This window comes from Doryrhamphus excisus, linkage group LG17, assembly GCF_037039965.1.
Source record: "Doryrhamphus excisus strain RoL-2023G ecotype Guam linkage group LG17, RoL_Dexc_Guam_v1.1, whole genome shotgun sequence".
Lineage (NCBI taxonomy): Eukaryota > Metazoa > Chordata > Actinopteri > Syngnathiformes > Syngnathidae > Doryrhamphus > Doryrhamphus excisus.
This window is the reverse complement of record NC_136373.1, coordinates 3021298-3044506: the sequence shown is the minus strand read 5'-3', so window position 1 is coordinate 3044506 and position 23209 is coordinate 3021298. Positions and strand designations below refer to the sequence as shown.

At 42.8% G+C, this 23209-nt stretch overlaps 3 protein-coding genes across 4 annotated transcripts; 2 read left to right on the top strand and 1 right to left on the bottom strand.

Moving 5' to 3' along the window:
- Positions 1–99: 99 nt before the first annotated feature.
- Positions 100–8757, bottom strand: LOC131137655 (ubiquitin-protein ligase E3A). The gene is made up of 11 exons (XM_058085847.2): positions 8489–8757; positions 7861–7905; positions 6982–7286; positions 4296–5542; positions 4077–4221; positions 3744–3949; positions 3494–3658; positions 1865–2020; positions 1655–1728; positions 1429–1572; positions 100–1358 (listed from the first exon to the last, which is right to left on the bottom strand). The coding sequence occupies exons 1-11, from the start codon at positions 8563–8565 to the stop codon at positions 1238–1240; spliced, it is 2685 nt and encodes an 894-aa protein (XP_057941830.1). The 5' UTR covers positions 8566–8757; the 3' UTR covers positions 100–1237.
- Positions 8758–10745: 1988 nt separating this feature from the next.
- Positions 10746–16882, top strand: ddx4 (DEAD (Asp-Glu-Ala-Asp) box polypeptide 4). Its single transcript, XM_078797997.1, has 20 exons — positions 10746–10766; positions 10866–10908; positions 11746–11766; positions 11827–11898; positions 11967–12005; positions 12073–12099; positions 12705–12740; positions 12811–12837; positions 12907–12942; positions 13008–13052; positions 13134–13276; positions 13347–13499; positions 13835–13989; positions 14404–14533; positions 14679–14845; positions 15521–15666; positions 15756–15855; positions 15949–16219; positions 16287–16391; positions 16474–16882. The coding sequence occupies exons 1-20, from the start codon at positions 10746–10748 to the stop codon at positions 16549–16551; spliced, it is 1815 nt and encodes a 604-aa protein (XP_078654123.1). The 3' UTR covers positions 16552–16882.
- Positions 16883–17427: 545 nt separating this feature from the next.
- Positions 17428–22499, top strand: ccdc14 (coiled-coil domain containing 14). Of its 2 annotated transcripts, XM_058085932.2 has the most exons (10): positions 17428–17568; positions 17961–18019; positions 18101–18167; positions 18699–18771; positions 19309–19413; positions 19785–20030; positions 20605–20748; positions 21497–21599; positions 21668–21928; positions 22007–22499. In XM_058085932.2, the coding sequence occupies exons 1-10, from the start codon at positions 17545–17547 to the stop codon at positions 22125–22127; spliced, it is 1203 nt and encodes a 400-aa protein (XP_057941915.2). In that variant the 5' UTR covers positions 17428–17544; the 3' UTR covers positions 22128–22499. The 2 variants fall into 2 exon arrangements, with proteins under 2 accessions (XP_057941915.2, XP_057941914.2); XM_058085931.2 differs by having other exon boundaries at positions 21668–22499.
- Positions 22500–23209: the final 710 nt, after the last annotated feature.

Genomic DNA, 23209 nt, shown 5'->3' with positions numbered 1-23209 from the left:
AATAGATGTCAGAAATAGACAAGACAAAGTGCTTTCCGGATTTGAGCCAATCAGCAAATTGTATTGTGTTCATGGGGCCAAACATCATCATCCCAAGTGTAATGATATATAAATACTGTTTTGTTTTTATTTAGTATCGTCAACACAGGAAGACATGGAAACAGAAAAAAAAAATGCTTCAGACAATCGTGGCAACCTGCGGGCCCACCCGAAAACAACATTCTGGAAAAAGTCTAAGTGCACTTACACAGCTCTGACACGATCTCAAGTCTAATCAGTACCCTCTCCCAACAAAAGATTGCAGACATGGATTTGGAGAAAAAAAAAAAAGGACATATTGCGACTAGAATTGTGAAATTGTTAGCTTTATCCTTTTTTCTTAAAAGGGACTGTTTGCAACCGTGCTTCAAGTATTATATACCACACTCTCCCTGTTCCAGCTGATAGCGATTTGGCAGAGTTTAGCTGCTAACATGAACTATTATTGAATGTGTCATCGGATACACAATGTTGTCGCTTCTCTTTAACGGCTTTTGTGTTTGTAACGTGTACTCCAGACAGCCATATTTTTATGCAGTTGAATATGTCATTGTGAAAAATAGACATTTATTGTTCTTATAACCCACTATTAACATATGCTAGCAGGTTTGTGTATATATATATATATATATATATAATAATAATCTTAATCCAGTTGCAGACAGTCCTTTAAGAGGGACAAAAAAAAAAAAAAAAAGAAAAATGGCTGGCAGGGAAAAAAAGACTTCTGAAGACTGGCAATGCTCTTATGGACAACTTTATGTTAAGAATCCTACTTTGTACCAACTTGTTATCATGCTTTGTCCCAGTTCAGCAGAATAGTATTAACCCTTTTTTTTAAACTGCATTCTGTTTCACCAATGGGAAAAAAAAAAAAACAGGTTAAAGTTGAAATAAATAATTAGAAAAATGATCCTCTCTTTACATAAAAAAGAAGGGAGGCAGCAGCACATCCACATCGAGTGGATGCGGGTACTTTGATCAGGAGATCTCTGTGCTTACACTGACTGATAATGTTGTTGATGTAGGCACAGTGGAGAGGGGGGGGGACTAGCGTTTACTTCCCACCCCCCTGTCGCCGCTTACATCGTGTCGGATAAAAAAAAAAAGAAGGGCGGAGCTAGATGGGCCGAGAAGGAGTCTTATATTTGCAGTGCGTTAGGAGCGGGTGGTGGTAAAAGTGGTACTGGGCCGGGCCTCAAAGCATGCCAAAGCCTTTGGCATAGGTGATGGCTTTCAGCAGTCGCTCCCTCAGCTTCTCCTTGCTGCCGTACTCGGGCAGCAGTAGCACATTAAAGCACGTATGAGATGTTGGTAGTCTGGACAGAAACACGGGTGAGGATCATGAGAAGCCGATCGGGTTATTTACGGAAAGTATGATGTACTCACCGCTCCGTGTCGGGCCCATTCTTGGCAATAATCATCTTCAATTTGCCAAGCCCGCCCACGGGCGCTCTGTCAGTGCCGGTGGTGAACTGCAGGAAGAGGCGCTTCTGCTCCTCGCTAAAAGAGTGCAAAGTCTCCCAGAACTCTCTTAAAAAAGCCAAAAACATTGAAACGGGTCAGTTTGTGTCAACGTGTTCAAGCCCCTCACTGTTTTTTTTTTTTTGCTTACTTGATGATTCGAGAATCTCTATTGTAGCCTCCATCGTACTCTGTTGTTTCCTCTAATGCAAGGAAGTCAAGGTTCTGAACAAGAAACACATCAGGTTCAAACTCTGAATTATTCATTTGTAAAAGAAGAACTCGCAGATCTAATCTAATCTAGTTCTGGTGTGCATAATCACGTGTAATTGTGCATGTAAAAAATAATAAGTCATCTCACCCGGCTTCCACAGATCAGGAGCTCAATTTCTTCAGGTCTGAAGAGGTACTTGAGCGGCGACTCATTGGTCACCATGTGGAAGCCTCTCCTGAACGCTTTGAACTGCTTCTCCACACTTTTGTTCAGCATGTACTCTGCATATTGAGCCACAAACTCCTGTGCACATTAACAATAAAAGAAAAACTACAGTAAAGTCTCGTTATATCGATGTTCTCGGGAGTCGGAAAAAATACCGATATAACCAGACTATCCATATATCCGATCCTGCGCCGAACTGCATTAAAAGTGGGCAATAATGCACTCGACATTGTTCTATAGTATAGAACAATGTCATAGCTGGCCAAACACATGCCTGCAACAGAAGAACCAACTGCGTTCATGGTTTCTCTCGTGTGTATAGATTCTATACAGGCATGTGTTTGGCCAGCTATGTGGGGCGGGTTGAGCATGACCTGTGAACCAGGAAGTGCGGGAATCGGTGTGTGTGCTGTGCTCTGGTGGTGGAAGTGTGAAAAATAAAGTTGACTGGAAGCAGCCGTTCGCCGTGTTCTTTTTTGGTATTGAAATCCTTAAGCAAAGATTGATTTAAGCTGCTTTTGTATCGATATAAGCAGACCAAATTGGCTGGCGGGAGATGAAAAGGGCATCGTAGTAACCGGATTATCATAATAACCGGGTATCGTACTAACGGAACTAATTATATCATAAAAGACTAGAAATTTGCCGGGAAATGAAAATAGTATCGTAATAAGCAGTAATTCGTTATAACCGATATCGATATAACGAGACTTTACTGTATATTCAAATACAGGATTTGTTAATCAAGACTCATTGGTTCAAATTAGGATTCAATATTTAGAAATGGATTTTGTGGTTACAGCAAGTCTTACAGGTCCCGAAGCTGCAAAACAGCCCCAAACCATCACACTACCACCACCATATTTTACTGTTGGTATGCCGTTCTTTTTCTGAAATGCTGTTTTTATGCCGGATTTAATGGGACACACACACACCTTCCAGAAAGGTCAACTTTTGTCTCCCAAAAGGTCTCGGGCATCATTGAGATGTTTTCGGTCAAAACTGAGAGAATCTCTTTATGTTCAGCTGTGGTTTTGGTCTTGCAACTCTGCCATGCAGGCCGTATTAGCCCACTGTCTTTCTTATGGTGGAGTCATGAACACTGACTTTAACTGAGCCAAAAAAGTGCTGCAGTTATTTGGATGTTGTTGTGGGGTCTTTTGTGACCCCTTAGGATGATTTTGGATCTCTGCATGGAAATAAGTGACGGCTGCCGCTTTAAGAATAGCAACTCCAATTTATTTATTCTAAACTTTAAGGGTTTGAAATTGACTGGGGGACAAGGGTAAAGTAAGATAAGTAATATACCACTTCCACACAGAATTGGAGGATGATTGCATCCATGGTGAAGGTAATGTAATGTAAGGTAATGTCTCAGCAATGTAACATTACTGATACCATTTTTGACCAATAAAAGGCCAGTCAACCGCAAAACAGCAGTCATTTAATTCATACATAAAAAAAAAAAAACATGCTAGAGTGAGGGGAGGGGGGTATGTTGGAACAGCGATGTAGCGAGGGACAACTCTATTTCTACTGTGTGTGGCTTACCTTTCGGTTTTCATTTGTCACCGGAATTTTATCCCCATTTTCCTTTAAATCATACATAAGGGGGTTCCCAAAGAGGTCCGTCTGAGAAATCTGGAAGGTGATCATCATGTCCTCCTCCACACTGCCCTTATACTCAAGAAGTTCCTTTAAGCTCTGGTACAGAATCTAACCAGCACAAAGAGGACAAACGTTCATCATGAAAGGTCATCCCAGTTCTTATTTTCTCACACGACGAAACTTGGACTCTTACAGGGTTGGCATCGGCAAGGTCCCTGAAGGTTCCTTTCTTGCCCATAAGCTTCCTGTAGACCACCATTGGGAAGTGAACATCAAGGATGCAGTTGTTGTAGATGGCGAGCCCCAGAACGATGCCAATCAGCGTATACTGGCCCTCATTTTCAAACGACGAAGGGTTGAACCAGAAGAGTTTGGTGAGCTCATCATACGTGAACATCCCTGGTGGACCAAAAAAATTTTTTTTTGTTAAGCGCTCGCAAAAAAGGTCTAATTTCAGTGCTAAATTTATAGTTATAATATAATTATGTGGAGAATATCATATTGGTGTTTTCTTGTGTTCTTTTACCAATATCCGGATTGAAGATCTCCTCAACTACAAGCTGAAAGAACTCTTTAGAGACGCCTCCTTCATCGACACCTTGCTCCCCTTCGAACTCCACATAGAGCTGTTTCTTCAGGTCTGCTGGATTCTCCATGGCGATCATTTCCAGCTGTAATAGACAAGCATTTCTTGACTTCACATCATCTTGCACTCGAGGAACCCTCTTTAAAACGAGACACGTACCCTGACCAGAGCATCGTCGATGATGTGGTCCCGGCGGACCTTCAGCCTCAGATACGGGTTGAGCTGCTGTCCCTGCACGAGGCTGTAAAGCACTGTGATGCGTCGCTCGCTGTACATGCGAATGCGGTTGTCGTAGTACAGGCCCAGGTTCTTGGTGACGGCGTTAAGGATGAAGGGGCATGTCATGAAGGAGAACTTATTTTCAGTTTCTACCTTAAAGAAAGTGTAGTCCTTGTCCATCTCCAGAACCTCGTTCAGAGGCTCGTTAACAAACTCCTCAAAGGGGATAAGCGGCCGCCGGCAGTCGTTGGTGCGGATGCCCAGCTCCGTCTCCAGGGGGTCCACTCGAGGACCCTTCTTGTTCCGCCTCTCCTCACCCAGCAGCTCCTGCAGTGTGAGCTCGCTGGACTCCGGGATGGGCTCCTCGTCCTCTTCCTCGTTGTGCTCCGTATCGAGGTCACCGCCGAGCACGTTTGCATAGTAGACTATCTTCAAGCACCTGGTGGCCGCCACCACGGCGTCGTCGTCATTCACCAAGTTGCGGCTGTTGAACTCGTTGCTAATGACTTTGTAGGTAATGAGCTGCTGGAAGGTCTCCACCATGCGCTTAATGTGCTCAGCACTGTAGTGAGACCACAGTCGAGAGAGTTTGGCCTGAGCGGCCAGAGGGAGTTTGCTCATGGCCTTGCAGAACTGGGGGAGGGCGATTTCCAAGTACTCGGGGCTGTGAAGGTTGCTGTTCTCCATTACTATGACAAACAGGTTCAGGTAATTTGGGTCACGGGAGTATACATTATGATATGTGAGGTCACACTCTACATTAGGGGACAGGTAGACTAGTGCGTTCAAGAAAGCGGCTTCTATCTTCTCATTGGACAGGAGGCGTTCGTACACCCGTCGTACAGCTTCGATGTCCACCGACACCTCGTCCGGTGCCAGCTTTTGGACATCGTTGTAGCCCGATGACCCCTCTCCGAGCCGCGATGAAGCCGAGGTCGGGGAGTCCTCCTCCATCGCTGTCGAGCAGGCAGCGGCCTCTTTCTCGTCTTCGTCTTTGTCCTCGTCTTTTTCCTGGAGTGACTTCAGCTCCTCCTTGGTGTGAGGCTTGGACCCTCGGAAGCTCTGCACCAGGCCCTCGGCGCTGGAGAACACACGGCCAATTACCCTGATGAGAGGGGAATAATCCTCCTTCTCGCCGCAGATGTCCAAGATCTCGTACACTTTCTCCTCTGTCAGGTAATTCACATCTGGAGAGAGAAGCAGACGAGATTAATCATGGACTCTACGCTACACAGGAAATCAAAGATGAAGATGAATGAACAACAAAGATCAGTTAAAGTGATGTTTTGGCTTTCTTAAGACAATATCGTGTGTGCCTTACATCACTGGAGTTTGTGACTTTAGTGATCTGATGACGATCGACTATCCTGTCATCCTTAAGGCCTTAAAGCAAGAGTGCCGCATCCCTCATAAAAGACTTTATGATGTTTGGCATTTCAGTTAAGTGTCATTTTTGGCCCATTGTGCTGGAGGAAAAGAAGCTGCCTCATATTTCTGCACACCTTGATATAACCCATAATAACCTAGACCAGTTTCTTCTTTAAGGAAAATACTGGAGACAAAGTTTTCCGAAAATATTGCTACTTAATATCAAATTTAAGTGATGTCACGTCAGTGGGCACTGATTAATTAATAACGATTACTTCAATCATACCTTGATTACAATAAAAAATGACAATAAATTAGGGCTCTCAAATGATTAATACATTTAATCAGATTATTCATTCATTCATTTTCTACCGCTTTTCCTCACAAGGGTCGTGGAGGGTGCTGGAGCCTATCCCAGCTGTCTTCAGGTGAGAGGCGGGGTACACCCTGGACCGGTCGCCAGCCAATCACAGGGCACATATAGACAAACAACCATTCACACTCACATTCATACCTATGGACAATTTGGAGTCGCTAATTAACCTAGCATGTTTTTGGAATGTGGGAGGAAACCGGAGTACCCGGAGAAAACCCACGCATGCACGGGGAGAACATGCAAACTCCACAACCTTGAACCCTGGTCTCCTAGCTGGGAGGTCTGCGCACTAACCACTCGACCGCCGTGCCGCCCTTTAATCAGATTAATCGGTTTAATTTTTAACCAGATTATTTTATTTTAAATTTAATCAGATTAATCATTTTTTAAAAATCAACCATGATTAAAAACATTAAACAGTTATGTCACTTATGTATGAATGACGATATACATTGGCTCCAATCAATCAAGCTAAAAGGTATCATACAAGTCTAACACTAGTCTCTTTAATAGTAGCGGAACAATGTGATGACATTTTAAACGGTGTTATGAGCATGTTATTTGCATATTATGATGTCATCAGGCTTGGTCAGTATCTCCATGATACCCAACAAGCTCATCCGTGACTTGGGCTTGATGAGTATATTTTAACCACGTTGTATTTTCCGGCTTTAAAGGGATAGATCAGTTTTTTGGCATAAAGTTTTATGACACCCCCATAGGCAGCGCTGAGGAAAGTAGTTCCAGCTAGTTGCTGGGTATTATGCTTTTGAACGCATTTTGTTTTGAGAAGCCAAACTCTTGACTTAACTGTCCACAGCAACTCACTGGAACTACTTTACTCGGCACCGAAATACGACCATAAAAGTATTTCACACTGACCTTTGAAATTGTCCCGTACGGAGTGGACATCCTTGTGGTTCATCTTGGTATTGCTGCACGGCAAGTTGCAGTGAGCGCTATTCTCCAAGTAGGCCGAAGCCGTACCTTTCTTTGAAGGGTGGGGGTCGCAAAGTTTTGCATTGACCTTGTAGAGCTCAAGGGCTTTGACTGCCGCCGCGTTGTTGTCCATGCGAAGGAAACCGGACGATGAGGCACACCATGAGTTGGAGCATGATTCATTCCCACAGCCCTCGGTTAACTGGTGGTAATAGCGCTCTATTAGATGCTTGGCAGCCGCTCGCTTCCTGATTACAGCCGCGGAAAAGAGAAAGAGCACAGAAATGGATTGCCATTGGAGCATCATGCTTTCAGTGCTACTTTGAAGGTGACAACAAAACATTGACAGTGAAAATCGAGCACTAGGATTCCCAACTTGTTTGCATTTTTAAGAGTCAGCACATTCATTTTACTTTCAAGTGTGAGCTTTAGAATCATTTGGAGGTTACACTGTTTTGTAAGGAGGAGAACAGCATCTGTATCGTTGCCTGGCAACACCAATTTACCTACCTCAGTCATCTATTGGCGCTAACTGTAAATATTATGTCTGTTACTGCTAACAATGTTTTACACCAATATCTTAAATTGCCACAACATCAGTATTATTAAACATTTACTATCTTAATTACTAAGCCCACTATACAATTGTAGAACTATAACCATAACATCTGGATGTTATATTAGCATATTCATTTCACTTTGAAAATCAATATTGCGTTTGAATTATGAAGTTATCATCAACAAAAGAAGTCAGCATAAACTATCTAGCATAAACTATCTACTAAATGTATACATGATTGAAATGGTTGGAAATTTACTTACATTCGGCTTGCTTCTGGGTTTTCTACTTCAAGCTCGTCGAATTCTCTATTTAAACAAACAAAAAAAAACGACATAAAGTAATAGTTGTATAAGAAGTCCCAACGTTATGAAAAACACCCACCGAAACATATTATTCATCATTAAGCTGAATAAGGACCATTGCATTGCCGCTAATAAGCACCAGTCCAGAAGCGTAGAAGATGCAAACGCTAGCCATCCGGCACCAACATTAGCCTTTGGCTAAGTTGCACTATCGTTATACAAAGAGAGTCATAATTATTTAATGTATTTGAAATTACATCAGACAGAAAAGTAAAATATTTAGTGGTCAAAGTGATACATTAGTTGGAGGATTGTAATTTAGCTGACATCCTGACCCTTACTTAGCAAGCTAATGTAGCATGCTAGCACAGTAAGCTGACACTAACAAGTGTATTGATTATTAAGAATAAGCATTCTATTAGAACCATACTTAGATTGACTTCGTGCAATAGTGCATTCTGATTGGACGCTGGCTAAAAGGTTCATTACAAACGTGCAAAGAGGAGGGAAAGCAACACATTTCCTGCTACCAAAGTAGCCAGCTAGCATGTCGGCATCCCCGACTCTTTCCTCTAAGCGTACCCACCTGTCAGCTCCTCCTGCTGGGCTAATGTCGGCCTGTGGTGGCGCACACTCACAGTCCTCCTTCTCGTCGGAATTCATACGAGACTTTAACCTCACTTGTTTGGAATTGGGTTGCGGTAAATGAATTTGTCAAGTCATGCACAGATTGATCCACACGATCAGCAGTATAAGGCGATTTACAATTAAAAACTTCATTCATAAGCTTTCAGCTAAGGGATCTCTACGAAGCCTGAAGTTAGCAGCCATCTTTGGCTTCACTGTCAGCCTACGACCCAGAGTGCATTGCGGCTAAGCAACAAAGTACTGACGGAATGAACCATTGTGTTTCTTCAATTAAGTTGGCCTGTTCTTCTGTTTGGGGATTATTGTCTATTGAAGAACAACATTTTCAATATTCAAGTTCAACGTTTTTTAAATATTGTTTTTCATGATATTGAAAACTGATGTTGATATCAACAGATATCGTTTTTTTGCTGATATTGGGCCGATAACTATCGATACAATTATCGGACATCCCTATTTCTGATGTTTACTTCACTAATAAATACCGCCATATTTTGTGTTAGGTGTGTAATCCAAGATGGCTGAATAAACAAGCAATAACAATGGACCAAAAGATAAAATGTGCAATATTGTACTACATATAACCCAGACAATGTACAAGATCAAAGCATTATTTTTTTTTTTGACAACTGAATCATAATAAAACCGTGGAGTTAAAAAAAAACAAGGTTTGACTGCAAGATATAGAGACTTTTTGGCGCAGTTTATAGAAAACTCGTGTGTCAATTTGGTTTCAGCTCTGGCAACTTACATATTTGAAATCGACGAGTTTATAAATGCATGATATCAATTGACTATATCTATGAATTGTTAAAGTAAGCGCTGTGATACACAGTAATAAAACAAAACGCTCGAGAGTAAAATGGACAACAATATGTCCTCATTCTGTTGTACATTTATCTTTCTAATTGAACCATTTATGATTCCCCGGAGGCGGGAAACCAGCTGATCTGGCAACCCACCCAAGCACAGCTGCCTGGTTGCATGCTGATTGACCACACTTCAGCCGAGCAGCAGCAAACCGAGGCGGCATATCACCATAGACCCGCAAGTAACTTCATCTGCTTAGCTAAAGTTTTTATAGCATGTATACGTATGACTACATTGATTCGCTGTTAGCTCAGGGGACGATTTGGATTATACTTTATCCCGAATTTGATGTTATTATCCATAAATTGCATTTCAGACTGTAGCTTTACGCTTTAGCTAATTTCGCTAGCGCCATGCGTTTAGCTAGCCACCTGTACAGAGCCAATTTTTGTACGTTCTTTCCTCATAGTTAACAATTGATATCTGCCCTTTTCGGTTCAAATTATGTTTTTAGGGTCTAATGTTTTTTTAAAGTACCACCAAGTAACTTGTTGACGCTTGCTATGTAGTTTTTTTTGGCCAGGTAGTTCAAGGACGAACTTTTCTAGGGCGTGGACGGATCGATCCATACCTTGATAATATCGATACCAGGGACGGTGGATATCAGGTACCATCTATGTATGTATAACATAAGAAAATTTACATTAAAAAATAATAATCATGAAATTGTGTACTGAATTTAAGTTGGTCTCTCGTTTATACATTCACACACCCACTAATATAATTGGAAAACGTTTTCTAATTGTTTCCCAAATATTTATTTCTTTAAGTATCGTGGGCAATAATAAATAATAATGGATTAGATTTGAAGCTCTGTTATAGGCACTTAATAATGAAATGGTGGTAGTATCTATGTCTATGTATTCAGAGCATCCCTGGGGTAGTCAATTCATATCTGTGAGGGAGGGAGTGGGGATTGAACTATCAACCTTCCAGGTTCTGGACGACCTGCTCTAACCCCTGAGCCACTGCCGCCATATGATACATATTATATATGATAGTGTTGGACCTATGATTATTGTGGCAGAAACATAATTCACTGTTGAAATCATTATATGGCTTAAGGTATGTAGCTTCTTTACAAGTTAAATTTATAACGTTTTATATTGTCATATCCTGATACATCCCCAAAATGTTGTCATATATTGCCCAACCCTACTCACAGCTAATCTAGCTTTACTGACTGCTCTCCTTGGGCAGTGTTCACTCCTAATTACAATAAATAGCCTCAATTCCAATCATAGTATGTGCAATTGGTTTATGACAAATCTTGCATTTTAAGGTCAATTTTTATTGTACTCATTTTTTGGCAGCTGAACAAAAAAATGGATGACTGGGACGAACAGGTGAGCTTGATAAAATTGCAAACTTCAGTCTTTACTAACGGAGTCCAGCCTTAACGTTTGTGTTCCAGTTAAGTCTTGACTGATGGAAATGTTTTGCAGGGGTCGGTGAACGTTGCACCGCCCAGCTATACACTCGATCGCGGTAAGCTGACTGCTCTCGATTTATTGTGTCCAGAATTGACACACAATGGGACGACTGGACCTGGAAAGCAGACAATACTTGACATGTTATCTTTTCCCAAAGGGCCTGGTGGGCGAGGCAGAGGGAGAGGGAAAGGATTTCAGAGCTTTTCTTCCGGTACGGCTGGATGTCGTGTTATTAAATGATTCTGATAAGAATCCATGACGCTTTTCAATATGAAATTTCATCAGTGAGAAGAGCTGTCTAAAATGATTATTATTATTGTTACATATTTTCAATCATTTTAAATATCCTTAATTGATGATGTTCTGCTCCTTTGAGGGAATTTTTAGGGAATTTTAGTGAATCTATTATTGCTGTGTGTGTTTTGTCGCACATGATCAAAGTGGTGTTGCTGTTAGGAAGGGAATATTTTCCCACTTTGTTGCAGACAAGAATATCCAGAACAGAATGAGAAAATATTCCCCTTCTAAAAGTACTGTAATATTGTGTATTGTGACACTCCTGCACTGTAATAACAAAACTAGAACTTTTTAAAACAGAACATATTGAATTAAGAAATGCATTTGGCAAAAAATGTAGTTGATCGATGTGTCAAAAGTAGTTTAAGCAGTTTAAGTTACTTAAATGTTGTTCCTATTTTAGAAGAGTAGGTAAAGACTGAGTGCAAGCTCTGGGAACATGTAACAAGAATGTAGTTCATTGGTCTGTGATGAATGTCGTTCCTAGAGCTAAAAGGTACCCGTCTCCAGAGTTTACTGTTTGTTTAATATGAATATGAGTGTATTAAAAGTAGTTTCAGGAGTTTAAACGATTTGCATTTTTCTGTTTTTGCAGGTACTGAGGATAATGGAAACGGTACGTTTGTGTATCAAAAAAAAAATGTATGGCAGTCTTTTAATCTTTTAATGTCTTTAGAAATTAGCAGTTGGAACAACAACAAAGACGAAAGAGGTGGTTTCAGAGGAAGAGGCGGTAGAGGCGGACGAGGTGAGACATTTTTCATTCGTGTTAATATTTAGTATTTCTTACGCCTGGTTTCCTGATTTGTGTTTCAGGTCGAGGCTTTGGTGGAGCGAATCAGAGACAATTCAGTGGTGTGCTTTGCTTTTTACCTCTTCATTTCCGCAATATAATTTCATCTAAATATGCCTAATTTCACAGGTGGAGATGATGCAGCACAAGAAAATGGTAGGTTAATTATTGAGGATTGATCGTGTTATATTGTGACCATTCACAGTCCTTACGTGAAACAAGAACTCATATTTCTGTCCCTCTTCTGTGCATTATAACATGAGAAAACAATTAAAAATGAGCTAGCTAACAATGCACATCATCGGGACACACCTATTTTGACTCTAAAAATCCCGTAACGTGATGATGATTTAAAACAACCGAATTGACACCTATTCAAACTTATGCTAGTTCATCAACAACAGCAGTATAGATATAGCAATAACGCTTACGATGTCCGCTCTCCTTGGGATGGCTGTGTCTTCCAGCACAAGACGTGTGCTCAAGTCCTTAGGTAAATAAAATGCTAATGGTAAACAAGCATCTTTTTGAGTCTTTGTAGCAGAATGACGCTGAAACTAGCCATTATCGACGTGTCGTGTTAGTCCGCCCGATAAAAATAGTTTTTCATGTTAGCTGCTACAATAATAATAATTAGGGCTGTCAAAAATAACGCGTTCGATCTCCGGTGACCATGTAGAAGTATCATTTGGCAGGATACTTTAGATAATGAATGATTATTGTCCAAATAACACTAAACTGAACTGACTTGTTTTAACCAGGCTTTAGAGGAGGAAGAAGAGGAGGCTACACTGAAGGTATTTGCTTATTTTTATTCTAAGAATTTCATGTTCAATTTGTAATGTAGACTAAATGTTTCATTTGAAGGTGGCGGCAGAGGTGGCCTTGGAGGAGGTAAATGACGCTTGTTTTTCAAAACCACTGTATATTTTGGTCTTAGAATTGTGTGTCTTATGCCTGCAGGATATCGTGGAAAGGATGAGGAAATCTTCCCCAGAGGTGATGGGTATTTTTGAAATTTGAATCATGCCATGGATGAGTCTGACATTTCTATTTTACTACAGGGGATGCTGGTGCTAAAGATCAAGAAAACCAGGATGGTAGTGCCCGTAAGTTGAGGAGGTCATGCATAATTCTCAAGATATATTCATTATGATTGGCTGTTCATTTTCTTTATTTGGAACCCGCAGGACCAAAAGTCACCTATGTTCCTCCAGCCCTTCCTGAAGATGAGGGCTCAGTGTTTGCACACTATCAGCAAGGCATTCATTTTGATAAGTACGATGATATCATGGTAGACGTGAGTGGGAGCAACGCACCGCCTGCCATAATGGTGAGATCTTTTCACTCTCCTTTACATTTGAAATGTTTTTTTATTAAGGATGATCTTGTCTTTAATTTAGACTTTTGATGAGGCGGCCTTTTGTGAGTCCCTGAGAAAAAATGTGAGTAAATCTGGTTATTCAAAGCCAACCCCGGTTCAGAAACACGGCATCCCGATCATCTCTGCTGGTCGAGACCTCATGGCCTGTGCCCAGACTGGATCTGGGAAAACGGTGAGGAAAGAGTTTAAGGCCCTGTCCACACGAGTATGGATAGTTTAGAACTGCATATTTTGGCCTCTCATCCACACATTGCCTTAAAGGGGCACGACTGCAGAACTCCCTGACACCGTGTGTATGTGTACTGGTGTGGATACAAATAGGTTTAAAATGGGGGTGGGGGGGATAAAATCTTTGACACCAGAGAGGGTCAGATGTGCATTTTTTTTAAAATATCCATATTCATGTGAACATGGCTGAAGTTACACAAAACTAAGTGGTCCGTTTTGGGCCACTTTTGTAGTCCTCTGTAGTACTTTGCGACGCTCATCCCAATTTGTGTTCTCCAGGCTGCATTCCTGCTTCCAATTCTGCAACAGTTAATGGCCGACGGTGTGGCTGCCAGCAGCTTCAGTGAGCTACAGGAGCCAGAGGCAATCATTGTCGCCCCAACCAGGGAGCTCATCAACCAGATTTACCTGGAGGCCAGGAAGTTTGCTTATGGGTATTTATTTACATTTCATTTCATGCACAGAAGCACAAGCAATACAGTTTAATTTAGCCTGGGCCCAATGACACATTACCTTACGTTACATTACATTAACACTGCATGTAGTCAGCCATGATAAAAATTTGCCCCGTTCCGTGTGGAAATGGTACTTTTTTTGGCTTCTTTCTTTGTCCTTCCTCCCACTCTGAAACAAGTTTAGAACAAATAAATTGGAGGCTAACAAGTTAGCTCGGTAGCTTGCTGTGTACAGTATACTCTATGCTATGAGTACTGGCCATTTATGTCTGCAGGGATCCCGAAGCCTGCGTATTAGTGTTGCGCAATGTGGCGTAAACAAAGAATAATAGAAGTAATTCTAGGGGTGCTATTTCATGTCTGCAGGCCCTGACTTCATCTTCTCTCTTCTAGGACATGTGTGCGTCCAGTGGTGGTTTATGGTGGAGTAAACACTGGGTTTCAATTCAAGGAAATCTATAAGGGATGCAACATACTGTGCGGAACACCAGGGAGATTGTTGGATGTGATCGGAAGGGGAAAGGTAAGTTCTTGACAGTCAAAATGTTACTAAAGTGAATTACTGTAAAACATATTTTCCAGCCGTGTCATGCTGCACGTGACATACATGTAAACAGAAATACGGCCAGCCTTTATTAAAATAAGAATGTGTTGCATATTGGTTTCAGATCGGCCTCAGCAAGCTGCGCTATCTGGTCCTGGATGAGGCTGACAGGATGTTGGATATGGGCTTCGAGCCTGACATGCGCCGTTTGGTTGGTTCGCCTGGCATGCCAACCAAAGAGAACCGCCAGACTTTGCTCTTCAGCGCCACCTTCCCTGAAGACATCCAGAGGTCTGTCCCTATCCACAAGATTAATTTGACCGCCCCTCAATATTATTTTTACCTTTTCAGTTTCAGTTCTCACTTTTGATAGTAAACTGACGCCATATAAACGCCAGTGGGGAATATTTCGGTTTTAAATAGAATGAACACGGTGAGCGCACTAACGTCCGACACGTTTTTTTCAACTGGAGAAAAAGTTACCGATGCAGGTTTTTGGGCAGCGGCGTCTATCGACAATACTTTGTAGCACAAAATTAGACAGGCCTGCTCAGGGCTGATGAGTCCTGAATTGGAAGATGCTAGGTGGGGTACGGTGTGGTTATCTGCAATCATGCACACTTACTTTCATTCATTTTCTACCACTTATCCTCATGAGGGCCGCGTGGGTGCTGGAGCCTATCCCAGCTGTCTTCAGGCGAGAGGCGGGGTACACCCTGGACTGGTGCCCAGCCAATCACAGGGCACATATAGACAAACAACCATTCACACTCACATTCATAGCTATGGACAATTTGGAGTCACCAATTAACCTAGCATGTTTTTGGAATGTGGGAGGAAACCGGAATACCCGGAGAAAACCCACGCATGCACAGGGAGAACATGCAAACTCCCCACAGAGATGGCCGTGGGTGGAATTGAACCCTGGCGCTTACTTTGAGTCATTTTCAATTCTTTGTGTAACAGGTTAGCTGCTGACTTCCTCAAGGTGGACTATTTGTTCTTGGCTGTCGGTGTGGTGGGCGGGGCCTGTAGTGATGTGGAGCAGACATTTCTCCAAGTCACCAAGTTCTCAAAGAGGGAGCAACTTCTAGACCTTCTTAAGACGACCGGTATAAAACAAAATGTCAGCTAGAGAATCCATGACATTGTTGTCATCAACAGTTGATAACCTCGGTGATGTGACTGTTGGTGTTTGCAGGAATGGAGCGTACCATGGTGTTCGTGGGGACAAAGAGGCAAGCCGATTTCATTGCCACTTTCTTGTGCCAAGAGAAGGTTCCAACGACCAGTATTCATGGGTGAGCACCGCTGCTGTTGGCTTAGTGATTTAGTCTTTCTTCTCCCTTTTAGTGCAACCTGTAACGTGTTGTATGTAACGTGTTGTATGGCAGCGACCGGGAGCAACGGGAACGAGAGCAGGCCTTGACAGACTTCCGGACCGGCAAGTGTCCTGTCCTCGTCGCAACTTCGGTTGCCGCCCGCGGCCTGGACATTCCAGATGTGCAGCACGTGGTGAACTTTGACCTCCCCAACAACATCGATGAATATGTTCACCGAATCGGCAGAACCGGCCGCTGTGGGAATATCGGCAGGGCCGTGTCTTTCTACGATTCAGATGCTGACGGTCAGCTCGCCGGCTCCTTGGTCAAAATCCTGTCCAAGGTTAGAACATCACCGAGGTTGCACACATGTCACGGCTCGAATGACCAACTGGAAAATGGTTTGACAGGCACAACAAGAAGTGCCGTCATGGCTGGAGGAGTCTGCATTCAGCGGCTCCGCAACCAGGTTCAACCTGCCCAGCAAGACCTTTGCCTCCTCAGACTCTAGGAAGGTTGTCTTATTTCTGCATGGATGTTTTGTTTTTTTTTTAAAGGTAATTTCAAATCTCACACTTGTCTCTTGACTGTCTTCAGAGTCATCAGACAGGATGCGTGACAAGCCAGCCACCAGCTCAGGTTGCCTTCCATGATGACGATGATGATTGGGAATAAGGAGAGCACCCCCAGCAAGGACTTTCTTCGTGTGGCTTCAATGTTCAGGCGGTGCACAGCGTTGTTGTTTTAGCACCACCTTTTTGTTTGAAGTGTGGCTTCAATAGGTTGTCTCTGACCAGACGTTGTTTACGTATGTGAAGATGTTAAAAGGCAGAAATATTTGTGTTGTATCATGTGTTTTCATCTACTAGATGTTGCGTTTATTTTTCTATAAAGGCTTTATTCAGCATTTCACCTGAGAACAGCAATATGTGGGGGGAATGGGAGAAACTAAAAGTGCCTTCTTATTGTTTTGTTTTCTACTTGGATGACCAATAAATATGTTCAAAGCAAACCAAGTGAAGTATTAATTCCAAGTAAGTCCACCCGTAAGTACTTACATTACACAGTTTCAAGACCGCTCTCTTCATACATTACGAAAGCACCTAAACTAAAGAAGAAATCTTGAACAGAACCAAGTGTAGGCCCGTTTTCAATGATTGTATTGACAGCATTGGCGAGTTTGTGCTTTTGTAATGTTGACTTGTGTTCCATTCATTTAGTGACAGATTGCATAGACTTCGTTCTTCCACTAGATGTCGCCAATGTTGCTTTTCACTGAAGCATCAGCGCTCCGAATCTGTTTCGGTATAGGACGGAAAGCCTCAAAGCTTGATGAAGTTTCACCCACCCATTGGTACACTATAGCAAAAAAATATAGCATACATTAACATTTCACTGAAAAGTTAATGCATACTCTATAATGAGATTATGCCCTTTTAAATTATTTTTTTTACTAATCCGTCATAAAGACGGAAAGTTATTGACAATCAACTTCCGGGTTGCATTGCGGACACCTGATTGTTGACGGAACTTTTTTTTTCAAACTGCCGTTTCCACCGGAAATACAAACACTTAAATGTGTTCGACCCACTAGCTTCGGATGTAGTCCTTTGAACGCAACAATATAAAGAAGCGGTGAAAGTTGCCCGTCTGTTGAAAAAGTCGGCAATGAAGCGAATTGCCAAACGCAAGGTGAGAACGACCGCAGCTAAACATTTTACTTTATCGTGCGTTTTGCTAAAATGCTTCACTACGTTGTCGTTTTAGTTTTAGTATTCACTTTTATATATTCCATACCAATACGTTGAGTACGGACATACATAAGTTGGCTTACGAGTCGGTACTTTAAGGCGCAACTAACTTAAAAAGAACAAATTTTTGTGTTTACCAACCTTTTAAAAAGGCATTTTTGTCAATGTACAATATAACACAATTGTTATGATTTTGGTGCAGCTGTGTGAGAGGTTATTGTTTCCTGGGGAAACTAGTTGTGGTACACACATGTTATTGTCTGATTTAAATATAAAATGACTGAGAATATTTACTCATCATCTTGGAAATTAAATAAAGTTTGTGATTGACAGGTGTTAACACCAGGAAGGCTAACAGGAGGAGCAGCCAGGGAGCAACAAGCTCGGAAACGGCAAGCTGATACTTCCTGTTACTGCCTGTTTGACACATCTCTTACATACTCAGGATGTTTATGTTTATATTATATTATCAGAGCTACTACAACTCCAGGACGAGCTGAACCGGCATATTCTTTGTATTCCTCGGACCCCCGAGATCAGGTAGGAAAATATGAAGGAACGCTACGTGATAGCTTCTTGATTTTTCTCACCTATGCCGTGCATACAGTCAAACATCCATCTGGCATGCTAATTAAAGGGGACCTCCTATGCTCATTTTCAACCCTTTCTATTGAGTTGTGGACTCCTATAGAGCAGCTACACACAATAACCCGCACAGAAAATCTTTTAGATTTTCCAGAATCTGCACCTATTCAAGCTGTATTTCCTTGGATGTGTGCTTTCTTGGCAAATTTGTCTGTGTCACTCCACCGTGACTCACCTAAAGTGCTTCCTGACTATTAACCATATAAGGCAGTCTGCCCCTTTGTGACATCACAAAGATACACTTTTACCACGCCTTATGAAACCGAGCGTTTAGAGCATCCCAAACTTTTTTCAGGGCTCACTTCCTAATGCGCAAACCTCATTTTTAACACCAGAATACAACATTCTAACTACATTTATAGATCAGAAAAGTGCAAAGTAGTGATGTTTTATGAAAACGTTCAATGCTGGCTGGTCTTGTTTCAGGTGGACAGTCTGCACTACGGATTGGATCGCTGCGCTGCTTTGCTGTCTGGCATTCTTCAGGTGCACAAGGCAGGTACGATGGGCTTCCTGTTATCAAAACCGGGGTTTGATGTTTCAATTTGCTCAAATTCTGATTCTATACTGTATACTGTACTAACAATCTATACTACAGATTCTCATTCATAATTAATTATATCCCATCAGGCAAAAACCAGGGGAGACTAGAGTTTAAATAGTCTTTAAATTCATTCATTCATTTTCTACTGCTTATCCTCACGAAGGTCGCAGGGGGTGCTGGAGCCTATCCCAGCTGTCTTCGGGTAAGAGGCGGGGTACACCCTAGACTGGTGGCCAGCCAATCACAGGGCACATATAGACAAACAACCATTCACACTCACATTCATACCTATGGACAATTTGGAGTCGCCAATTAACCTAGCAAACTCCAAAAAGAGATACCCGAGGGCGGTCTCCTAGATGTGAAACCTGCTTGCTAACCACTCCACCACCGTGCAGCCACTATTTAAATTATCTTCTGTAATGATTTTTTTTTTTTTTTTTTTACTTTCACCTTCAACGCAATGTCAGTGTTGTCTGTGCTTGTGCTTAGAACCCTCAACACAACCTGTCAAAGCAGCGACGGCTGGTGCAGCCAAGCCAAAACCATCTGCCCCCCTGCGGAGAAAGACCAGCAGGAAACCCCCTGCAAAGACAGGTGGTGGTTTTTTATAGTGTGCAAACCAGTGGCGTCATTAGGACTATTTCTATCCAATAGAAATGTTCTTGAGCCCCCCTAAATAATTTGATATTTTTTATAGATTTTTAAAACATTTTTATAGATTTTTTTTTTTTTACCAAAAAATATTAAATTTTATATAATAGGGCAAAAACAGGCTAATAAGTAAGCCAATAAGCAGGCTAATACTAGCCTACTACTACTACTGCTAGTAGTAGTCGTAGTAATAATCAGAAGAAGAAGAATGATGATAGTAATAATAATAGGCCTCAGAACCTAGTGACGCCCCTGGTGCAAACATGTCTTTTCACACGTCTTGAGTATTAACTTTTGCATTATTCCACCTTCAGAACAGTCTAGGAATGTGTCTCCAGGACCACAATGTCTGCCTCCAGGCGTGCAGCAAAACCACGCCCCCATCCATCCTCTTTTACCTCCATCACTGAAGGTGATACAGCCGCTTCCTGGATCTGCCTCATCCCGGCCGGTCCCGGCACCTCACACTGACCGGCAGCCGCCTGGTGGTCACCACACCACGGCCTCCTTCAATGGCGAGGAAGTTGATGCTGTGCCTGTGAGAGACGGAGACACCCAAAGTGAGACACGCTTGTGTGTGTGTGCAGACCTTGGTCGTCACGGTGACAAAAAATGCATGTCATGGTGCATCAGTGGTACAATACCAAATATGCATTGTTGTACTATATGGTAATGGTAATGGTTTTATTTCATTTGAACATGCATCAGATTACAATTGAATGCATCACGTAATCAGTTCACAGTTCCACATGTCCAAAAGGAGTAGGAAGAAGCAAAGCTTATTAAATCCTACCCCTCCATAATAGTACTTTTACAATCAGTAACTGTTACATTTGTTCACTTCCTGCTTTCCTAATATAATTTAAGTTGTTTTTTTTACTTTATTTTATTAAGTTTATTAATTTTATTAATTTTTTTATTATTGCTTATTATTTTTTTAATATTTTTTTTTCTTTTGTCACGTATCGAAGTACGAGGTGATATGACATAATGGGTACCATAGTAAGTGTCAATATAGTGATATATATAGCACATCATGACTGGTTCAAGACTCTTCATCCTTGTATTTAGCAAACATCAACCGCTTGTATTGTTTCTTGAATTTAAATACACAACAATGTTGTGTGTCCTTAGTGCTCAGAATGCAAGAGGAGATGACGCTCGCTCAGTCCCGACTGCAGGAGATTCAGGTTGACCTAGCAGAAGTGAAGAAGTGTCTTCTGGACACACGGAAACAGCTGAAGGACACGGAGGAGGAGAAGGAGCTGATGAAATCAGGTGGAGTTATGGACCACCCACACTGTAATTTGGTTGTCGTCCACTTGGGGCGATGTTGCCCATCATTCCCGTATGGGACACATCATTTTTGTTTCGGTCCGGTTACTGTCGTTTACATCAGCACCGGTTTTCGGTATGGATCCCGATGTGTCTGAGGAGCCAGTGAGAAACTGAATGTGGCATTGATAGCTATGACGATACCATCGATAGCTGTGGCGATACCATCGACAGCTGTGGCGATACCATCGACAGCTGTGGCGATACCATCGACAGCTGTGGCGATACCATCGACAGCTGTGGCGATACCATCGACAGCTGTGGCGATACCGTCGACAGCTGCGGCGATACCGTCGACAGCTACGGCGATACCGTCGACAGCTACGGCGATACCGTCGACAGCTACGGCGATACCGTCGACAGCTACGGCGATACCGTCGACAGCTACGGCGATACCGTCGACAGCTACGGCGATACCGTCGACAGCTACGGCGATACCGTCGACAGCTATGGCGATAGCTATGGTGATACCATCGATAGCTGCGGCGATACCGGCGATAGCTACGGCGATAGCTGCGGCGATACCGGCGATAACTGCGGCGATACCGGCGATAGCTACGGCGATAGCTACGGCGATAGCTGTGGCGATAGCTGTGGCGATGCCATCGATAACTGTGGCGATGCCACCGACAGCTGTGGCGATACCACCGATAGCTATGACGATACGGTTTTACTGTGTTTTTGTGGCCAGAATTGGAGAGCATCCGAAGAAAGCTGGTCCATAGTGATCAGGCAAAGAGCAGGCTGGCCTTACTGGCTCAACAAAGACTGGAACAGATCGAAGACCTCAAGAGGTAAGACCTGTTGGTGTGTAAACGTAATGAAAGGACCATCAACGCTGCATTTGCTTCTTTCCGTTTAGGATTATTCAGAACGGCAGCGACACGGTTGTTGATATTCCCGTGTCGGACACTGCGACCCGGGAAAAACACAACGGGAACAGCACCACTAGAGATATCGTCACCAAGTACCTGACAACGCTGCGCCAGCCGGAGGCCTCAGACGCTGGCGGCCATGTACACTTTGCGCCAAAGAGCGAAGGAAATGCACCCGCCCCGGGGAAGGTGACCTCACATCCACAGCGCCTGCACGAAGCGCATCACCTCAGCGATGAGGCACTGCAGTTAAGAAAAGCCCGCCAACGCCTGTTTGACTCCTTCCTCTTGCTGCGTGATGCTGATTCTGTTTCACCTGACTGCAGCGTAAGGTCCGTGTCGACCTTTGACACCAGAGATGAGGTAGCATTCCAAGACGGGTTGGCGGCCTTGGATGCCAGCATAGCCAGTCTGAAGAAAACCATCCAGCTGGATTTAACCAGATGATCTATCTTAGTGTTTTCATTTTGTGTGGATCATTTTAATACAACACGTTTAGGATTATTAATAATAAATATTTGTACTTGTGGCTGAGATACAATAAGGGACATGAGTACAAGTACTTCTAAGCACTCGGGAGGGTGACCGACCACAGCAGAGTGGGCGTGCTGGGACACGGACCGTGGGTGGAATATTCATTCATTTTCTACCGCTTATCCTCACGAGGGTCGCGGGGGTGCTGGAGCCTATCCCAGCTGTCTTCGGGCGAGAGGCGGGGTACACCCTGGACTGGTTGCCAGCCAATCACAGGGCACGTATAGACAAACAACCATTCACACTCACATTCATACCTATGGACAATTTGGAGTCGCTAATTAACCTAGCATGTTTTTGGAATGTGGGAGGAAACCGGAGTACCCGGAGAAAACCCACACATGCACCCTGAGAGTTGAACTCAGGTCTCCTAGCTGCGAGGTCTGTGTGCTAACCACTCGACCGCCGTGCAGCCCTACATTAAAACAGTTCCAAAGATACACAGCTGTATAGGTGCAGATTCTGGAGGAACTAGAGAGCCTTCTGTACTGGTTATTGTGTGTAGCTGCTCTACAGGAGTCCGCAACTCAATACAAAGGGCCAAAAAATGATCCCCTTTAAAAAAAGACTCCCCAAGGCTCAGTTTTTATCTGACACACAGGTGGAGAGAACCAACTTCTGAGCTCCCCGGCACCAGCAGTGCCTCTGACACAGTGTGTCCGACAATGAGTGCTCCTTCTCGGGTAGGTGAGATGGACGCAGCACCATCGAGTCCTGGTTCTCTTGAGCTTCACGGCACCAGAAGAAGATCTAGAAAGCTTTCTGTGCTGGTTATTGTGTGTAGCTGCTCTACAGGAGTCCACAATATTTTCTGGTTTGTATGATAGGTATTCTAACATGACGTTGATTTGATCCTTTAATTTTTCTCTATCTGGTCGGATGAGTCAAATGTTTGTTCAGCTCAAATACTTTCCATTATGTTTCCAAAATCTTGCATATTTCCTGTAATATTGAAGGTGAGTTTATGCACTGAGAGCATGACTGTTTACTAAACA

What these genes read in the sequence shown, in the direction of transcription:
- LOC131137655 (XM_058085847.2), bottom strand. Translation starts at nt 8,565, where the DNA reads ATGAATTCCGACGAGAAGGAGGACTGTGAGTGTGCGCCACCACAGGCC. An exon ending in CCAGCAGGAGGAGCTGACAG is followed by an intron (nt 7,906 to 8,488) that starts GTGGGTACGCTT and finishes TTGTTTAAATAG; the next exon opens with AGAATTCGACGAGCTTGAAG. An exon ending in AGAGATTCTCGAATCATCAA is followed by an intron (nt 1,573 to 1,654) that starts GTAAGCAAAAAA and finishes GGCTTTTTTAAG; the next exon opens with AGAGTTCTGGGAGACTTTGC.
- ddx4 (XM_078797997.1), top strand. Translation starts at nt 10,746, where the DNA reads ATGGATGACTGGGACGAACAG. An exon ending in TGATGCAGCACAAGAAAATG is followed by an intron (nt 12,100 to 12,704) that starts GTAGGTTAATTA and finishes TGTTTTAACCAG; the next exon opens with GCTTTAGAGGAGGAAGAAGA. An exon ending in TTCCCTGAAGACATCCAGAG is followed by an intron (nt 14,846 to 15,520) that starts GTCTGTCCCTAT and finishes TTTGTGTAACAG; the next exon opens with GTTAGCTGCTGACTTCCTCA.
- ccdc14 (XM_058085931.2), top strand. Translation starts at nt 17,545, where the DNA reads ATGAAGCGAATTGCCAAACGCAAG. An exon ending in CCTCGGACCCCCGAGATCAG is followed by an intron (nt 18,168 to 18,698) that starts GTAGGAAAATAT and finishes GTCTTGTTTCAG; the next exon opens with GTGGACAGTCTGCACTACGG. An exon ending in TCTTCAGGTGCACAAGGCAG is followed by an intron (nt 18,772 to 19,308) that starts GTACGATGGGCT and finishes GCTTGTGCTTAG; the next exon opens with AACCCTCAACACAACCTGTC.